The sequence below is a fragment of the Nerophis ophidion genome, linkage group LG06 (genome assembly GCF_033978795.1).
Source record: "Nerophis ophidion isolate RoL-2023_Sa linkage group LG06, RoL_Noph_v1.0, whole genome shotgun sequence".
NCBI lineage: Eukaryota > Metazoa > Chordata > Actinopteri > Syngnathiformes > Syngnathidae > Nerophis > Nerophis ophidion.
The window spans coordinates 77,975,054-77,982,532 of NC_084616.1; the positions used below are offsets into that span (position 1 = coordinate 77,975,054).

The 7,479-nt window shown below is 42.8% G+C and overlaps 1 protein-coding gene across 2 annotated transcripts in view; it reads left to right on the forward strand.

Annotated features, from left to right (window-relative positions):
- The first annotated feature begins 16 nt into the window (after positions 1-16).
- The window catches only part of LOC133555270 (PTB domain-containing engulfment adapter protein 1-like), a 7,906-nt gene continuing 443 nt past the window's right edge, over positions 17-7,479 (forward strand). Inside the window, exons 1-7 of one of the 2 annotated variants that reach the window (XM_061904900.1) lie at positions 17-55; positions 126-178; positions 249-320; positions 5,573-5,671; positions 5,750-5,887; positions 5,960-6,064; positions 6,139-7,479. The exon at positions 6,139-7,479 is cut by the window's right edge and continues 443 nt beyond it. In XM_061904900.1, coding sequence (XP_061760884.1) covers positions 134-178; positions 249-320; positions 5,573-5,671; positions 5,750-5,887; positions 5,960-6,064; positions 6,139-6,207 — 528 coding nt within the window. In that variant the 5' untranslated portion in view covers positions 17-55; positions 126-133 and the 3' untranslated portion in view covers positions 6,208-7,479. Of the gene's footprint in view, positions 179-248; positions 321-5,572; positions 5,672-5,749; positions 5,888-5,959; positions 6,065-6,138 lie in introns of both variants that reach the window. The other variant, XM_061904899.1, reaches the window with a different exon arrangement.

Below are 7,479 nucleotides of genomic sequence, written 5' to 3' on the forward strand. Positions count from 1 at the left end.
ACTCCCATTTACTTGTCTTGCATTAAGACAGCACAGATTGTCTTCTTCCAGTAAGGTAAGATGAAGTTCTTTCATATTGGTTGGTTGATTTTTGGGTTAATATGTGATTCTTTGTGTAATTGTAGCAGGAAGGATGAGTGACACAGAGGACGACAATGAGATTTCCTTTACAGTGAAGGTAAATGCACTCACTAAAACATGAGAATTAATGTGAGTTGTCATGTTGCTGTTTTGTGTCTATATTTTAGTTTATTGGCCGAGTTGAGGTGCTCCGCCCTAATGGACTTAGTATCCTGGAGGAAGCAGCTCAGAGCCTTAAGGTCAGTCTTACAGGTGCTATTTAGGGACCGAATGTCGCTTTGGGACAGAGGACCCTATTGTATTTCTAAGGTTTTATTATTATACCGCCGCCTCTTTGAGCTGTAATTTGACCCCCTTAACATGCTTCAAAACTCAACAAATTTTACACACAATCAGGACTGGCGAAAATTGCGATCTAATCAAAAAAACAAAACTCAAAATTGCGATCTAGCGCCCCCTAGGAAAAAACGGACAAAACTGCTTGTAACTTCCGTTAGGAATGTCGTAGAGACATGAAACAAAAACCTCTATGTAGTTCTGACTTAGACGTAGATTTCATACACTGACTTCCTTTAGCAAAAAACAACAGGAAGTTGGCAAAAACCCCTTCATATCAAAAGTTTCCTAAAAAATTTAATTTTTGCCTCTTTGAGCTGTAATTTGACCCCCTTAAAATGTTTCAAAACTCACCAAACTGGACACACACATCAGGACTGATGAAAACTGCCATCTAATAAAAAAAACAAACCCCAAAACTCAAAATTGCGCTCTAGCGTCCCCTAGGAATAAAACAGACAAAACTGCTCCTAGGAAGAAAACACAGACAAAACTGCTTGTAACTTCCGGTAGGAATGTCGTAGAGATATGAAACAAAAACCTCTATGTAGGTCTCACTTAGACATACATTTCATTCATTTACATCCTTCAGCAAAAATCAACAGGAAGTTGGCAATTACCCCATCATAACAAAAGTTTTGTAAAAAGCTGTCACCTTTTTTCAAACGTTATCTCTTCTGAGCGCGTTTGTTGTGTCGGCTTCAAACTTGCACAGGAAAGAGATTGAACCCTCCTGATTAAAAGTTGAGAAAATAGTTTTAATAACTTCTCCGGTTTTGATTGTACGAGCCTTCAAAGAACTGCTGCGCTGATGCCGCTGTGCTGCTGCCGTCTCAAGATGGCCGCTTAAAAGAAGTAAGCACCAGCGTGACCACAATGCAGAGAAGGTAGGTAATGTGCGGGTAAAGATATGTTGACTGGGTGAAAGAAGGAGGCACCAGTTTGACACTAGGATACAGAGAAGGTAGGTAATGTGCAGGTAAAGATATGTTGACTGGATAAAGGCAGGAAAGACCAGCAAAAGTCGGTCCCGTCCATCGCTGCTTGCAGCTTTATTTAAGTATTATTTTTCAACAACTTTAAAGAAGTTGAGATACAACAATACTGTTTTGGAAGTGTGTGTTGTCCAAAATCTAGCCTGAGTCTAGGACATAGTTAAAAAGTGCATTTTAGTTTAACAAAGAAAAGTGGGGATGTACCTCTGGGCCCAAAAATTTTGGTTTTTTTTTATTCAGTCAAACAACATAAATGCAGTGGTGTGACATTTTACTTTCCCTAAATATTTAAAAATATATTCATATTCTCTTCATGTCCTTTTATCTTCCTTCCAGTGCTGTTGTTTTTAGGTTAGAGTTTTTATCCCATCAGAATTCAGCTATCTTTTGTTGCCATCAATCAATCAATATTTATATAGCCCTACATCACAAGTGTCTCAAAGGGCTGCACAAGCCACAACGACATCCTCGGTTCAGATCCCACATAAGGGCAAGGAAAAACTCTCAACCCAGTGGGATGTCAATGAGAATAACTATGAGAAACCTTGGAAAGGACCGCAAATGTGTGACTCCGCCCTAGACGAGACCGGATGCAATGGACGTCGAGTGGGTCTAGCATAATATTGTGAAAGTCCAGTCCATAGTGGATCTAACATAATAGTGAGAGTCCAGTCCATAGTGGATCTAAAATAATAGTGAGAGTCCAGTCCATAGTGGGGCCAGCAGGAGACCATCTCGAGCGGAGACAGGTCAGCAGCACAGAGATGTCCCCAATCATTGCACAGGTGAGCGGTCCACCCTGGGTCCCGACTCTGGACAGCCAGCACTTCATCCATGGCCACCGGACCTGTGCCCTCCCTTCCACAAGGGAGAGGGGGGCAGAGCAGAGCAGAAAAGAAACGGCAGATCAACTGGTCTAAAAAGGGGGTCTATTTAATGGCTAGAGTATACAAATGAGTTTTAAGGTGAGACTTAAATGCTTCTACTGAGGTAGCATCTCGAACTGTTACCGGGAGGGCATTCCAGAGTACTGGAGCCCGAACGGAAAACGCTCTATAGCCCGCAGACTTTAGAGTCCTTTGAAGGCAGATTTCTTGCCGGGACATATGGTACAATACAATCGGCAAGATAGGATGGAGCTAGACCGTGTAGTATTTTATACGTAAGTAGTAAAACCTTAAAGTCACATCTTAAGTGCACAGGAAGCCAGTGCAGGTGAGCCAGTATAGGTATATATGTATGTATATATGTATATAAAGGTATATACAGTATAGGTATATATGTATGTATATATGTATATAAAGGTATATACAGTATAGGTATATATGTATGTATATATGTATATAAAGGTATATACAGTATAAGTATATATGTATGTATATAAAGGTATATACAGTATAAGTATATATGTATGTATATAAAGGTATATACAGTATAGGTATATATGTATGTATATATGTATATAAAGGTATATACAGTATAGGTATATATGTATGTATATATGTATATAAAGGTATATACAGTATAGGTATATATGTATGTATATAAAGGTATATACAGTATAGGTATTTTGGGCCCTTTTATATTGAATTTGTTTGCACATTAAATTAACACATTTTCAGGGTTTGTTCTAGATCAGTGGTTCTCAACATTTTTTACAAAAAAACTTGGCCCACCAAGTACCACCATGATTAACAATCAAAATACTGTAGCTTATTCGGCCTAAATATTCATTAAAACAAGTTAGTTTTTTTTAACAAGTATATTTAATATTTTTGGCCACTGTAACATTACACAGTTTGAACAGTTTATGACTATTTAGATAAGTGATTTATTGACATACCACTAGATGGAGCCCATGTACCACCAGTGGTTTACCACAGTTTAAGAGCCTCTGCTCTAGATACTTTATTATTTCCATGTTTAGAAAGTAAAACACTTTAAGGTTTTTACATATGCTTTAAAAAGCTAATTTAATTCAAATAAGGTGGGGGCTGCAAAATAACGTCCCGGGCTGTGGGCCTGAGACCCCTGGGTTAGAGTGTTCGCCCTGAGATTGGTAGTTTTAAATTCAAACCCCGGCCGGGTCATACTAAAGACTATAAAATTGGGAGCCATTACCTCCCTGTTTGGCACTCAGCATCAAGGGTTGCAATTGGGGGTTAAATAACCCCAAAATTATTCCCGGGCGTGGCCACCGCTGCTAGTTACCTCACCTCCCAGGGGGCGATGGGTCAAATGCAGAGAATCATTTTGCCACACCTTGTGTGTGTGTGTGTGGGTGTGGGTGTGTGTGTGAGAGACAATCGTTGGTACTTTAACTTATTCAGGGCCTTGCACTCGTCTTGAGTATGGGTGGGAGGGCTCAGAATTTAGTGCTACACTGCAAAAACTGAAATCTAAGTAAGATTAAAAAATCTCTTATGTGCTAATCAGACATATTTGGTCGCCGCATGACTGCCAGCTAATTGATGCTAGTTACAGCTATTTAGGCTAGCTGTATGTACATGTGTAGCTATATTTGCATCCAGCCTTTCTCTCCACCCACATTTAATGCCAAACAAACACTTACCAATCGACAGTTTTAAGTTGCTCCAGTGTCACAAGATGCGAAAGTCCCGATTGTTTGGTCTGCACATTTTACCGGCGATGCTAAGGCAGACACGGCACAAAGATGTATGGACATCCTGCAGATGCATTTCCAACGATAAAGTCAACAAAATCACAAAGGTGAGTTTTGTTGATGTTGTTGACTTATGTGCTAATCAGACATATTTGGTCACGGCATGACTGCCAGCTAATCGATGCTAACATGCTATTTAGGCTAGCTGTATGTACATTTGTAGCTATATTTGCATCCAGCCTTTCTCTCCACCCACATTTAATGCCAAACAAACACTTACCAATCGACGGATTTAAGTTGCTCCAGTGTCACAAGATGCGAAAGTCCCGATCGTTTGGTCTGCACATTTTACCGGCGATGCTAAGGCAGACACGGCACAGAGATGTACGGACATCCTGCGACACTCAATCGAAGGCGATCGCCGAATAGCGTCAATAAATATTCGCTCAATAGCTTCAGTTTCTTCTTCAATTTCGTTTTCGCTATCTGCCTCCACACTCCAACCATCCGTTTCAATACATGCCTAATCTGTTGACTCGCTTAAGCCGCTGAAATCCGAGTCTGAATCTGAGCTAATGTCGCTATACCTTGCTGTGGTAACCGCCATGTTGGCATCACTAGATGACGTCACAGGAAAATGGACGATGGATTTAAAGATAAGTGGATGGTGAGATCGACAGGCGGATCGGTGCGGCGTCTTCAGTAATGCGGACGTTGTATCGATCTGTTGTGGTGAAGAAGGAGCTGAGCCGGAAGGCAAAGCTCTCAATTTAACGGTCGATCTGCGTTCCCATCCTCACCTATGGTCATGAGCTTTGGGTCATGACCGAAAGGACAAGATCACGGGTACAAGCGGCCCAAATGAGTTTGGGTCTCTCCCTTAGAGATAGGGTGAGAAGCTCTGCCATCCGGGAGGAACTCAAAGTAAAGCCGCTGCTCCTCCACATGGAGAGGAGCCAGATGAGGTGGTTCGGGCATCTGGTCAGGATGCCACCCGAACGCCTCCCTAGGGAGGTGTTTAGGGCACGTCCAACCGGTAGGAGGCCACGGGGAAGACCCAGGACACGTTGGGAAGACTATGTCTCCCGGCTGGCCTGGGAACGCCTCGGGATCCCCCGGGAAGAGCTAGACGAAGTGGCTGGGGAGAGGGAAGTCTGGGCTTCCCTGCTTAGGCTGTTGCTCCCGCGACCCGACCTCGGATAAGCGGAAGAAGATGGATGGATGGATTTAAAGATAGCGAAAATCAGGCACTTTAAAGCCTTTTTTCGGGATATTTCCTAATGATGGGTAAAATTTTGAAAAAAACTTCCAAAAATAAAATAATCCACTGGGAACTGATTTTTATTGGTTTTAACCCTTCTGAAACTGTGATAATGTTCCCCTTCAACATATTTGCCAAACAACTCCCATGTGTGTATCTGACTGGCAGACAGCAGGAAGAGCTCATTTTTTTTCTGTTGCTGTTTAAGATGTGTAGCGAAGCCTGTAAGCGTGAGGCAGGTGTACCTCCATGAAGTGTCTCCCCTGCCATCCTCAGACACCTGATCCTTACGCCTCTGAGAAGACCGCCAAGAAGAGCAAGGTCCACCTCTTTGTCTCCCTGAATGGTGTGGACATTTTGGAGAACAAAACCAAGGTGCGTGTGCAGCAAAATATAGAATTCAAACCAAGCATCCTGGCATCAAACTGATCATCCCCCCCCCCCGCTTCCTAGTTCCTGCTGTACACCTGCCCGCTCGCCACCATCTCCTTCTGCGCCGTCATGCCGTCCTCGCCCAAAGTCTTCGGCTTCGTGGCCAAGCACCCTGCGGTGGACATGTACCACTGCTACCTGTTCAAAAGTGACACCTTGGTGAGTATGTCTCCAACACCTCCTGAGTGTACACCAGGCCTCCGCGCCAACATTCCTACACGCCTTCCTCAGTCCCACGTGCTGGTCTCCGCTGTCGGCGACGTCTTCCGAACCGCCAAAAAGGAGGAGAGGACGAGAGGAGGTCGAGATCTGATTGTTGAGGCGCTCAGGCACAAGGTCAGCGGCCGTCTGTTTTTTCATTTGATAAGAGCTGCTGGGATGAAAGATAACACCGACTCACTCTCCCGCAGAACAAAATTCTGCAAAAGCAGAATTCCGAGCTCAAGAGGAGGCTTGCAGCGAAAACTGTCCAACAATAAGGTGCTGGTGTGTTGAACATACATAATACATGCAGTGCAGGCCCGAGGTTTGGACACACATTCAATGGCTTTTCTTCATTTGCATGACTATTTACATTGTAGATTGTCACTGAAGGCATCAAAACTATAAATGAACACACGTGGACTTATGTACTTTGCAAAAAAAAAGGTGAAATAACTGAATATACCGTATTTCCTTCAATTGCCGCCGGCCATATAGTAAGCGCCTGCCTTGAATTACTGCCGGGTCAAACTCGCTTCGCAAAATAATTAGTGCATGCTTAGTATTACCACCGGCTCAAACTCGTCACGTCACTAGTGACACTTCCCCTGTCGTCATTTTCACAATGAAGGAGGCTGATTTCAATACCGGTAAGGGAAGAAGATTAAGAGCTATTCAGTAGGATTCAAGGTCCAAGCTATTGAATTTGCTAAAAAGAACAGTAAGCAGCTATGTTTTATTAATATACCTGTGGAGCTGACGGTCCGACAGACAGATGGCGGCGAGGAGACGGCGAGCGACCTGGACTGAGGTTTTATTGAAAAATTAACAAAGTCAAACTGCTCAAGCCATGTCCTTCCTTGGTGGTCCTGGGAACCCGCAAGACGACGGCTTGAGACTGTCACAATACCGATATGCTAAAAAGAACAGTAAGCAGATATGTTTTATTAATATACCATAGCTGCGTGTGTCAAATATGAGTCATTAAATGACTTCCGCCTCTTGGTGGTAGAGGGCGCTAGTGATCCTTCTTGCGACTACTCGGCTGCAGAAGAAGTGAAATGAGTGACATGATATGTGCTGGAGGAGGTAATAAAAGAAGATCTCCATCGAGACAGAGAGACTTTTAAAACTGAAAAAAGATAAGGAAGACTTCTATAAACAAGTTATTGATGCTTTTGATCAGAAGGACCTGGCATCGACTATAAGTAAAGGTAAGACCATAATAAGGTTTTTTTATTTTTTATTAAATGTGCTTTTTATGATGGTATCCTTACATCACACTCAAATTTTTACTGCATGCCTTTGTGTCAGGGTGAGAAAAAGTTTTAAATTAATTAGTGCATGCTTACTTTTACCGCATGCCTTTGGTAAGCGCAGGAGTGAGAAGAGGTTTGGCAATTCAAGGCAATACGGTATTCTAGTTTCTTCAAAATAGCCACCCTTTGCTCTGATTACTGTTTTGCACACTCTTGGCGTTCTCTCCATGGGTTTCAAGAGTTGTCACCTAGGGGGGTTTTCACTTCACAGGTGTCATAGTTTTGATGCCT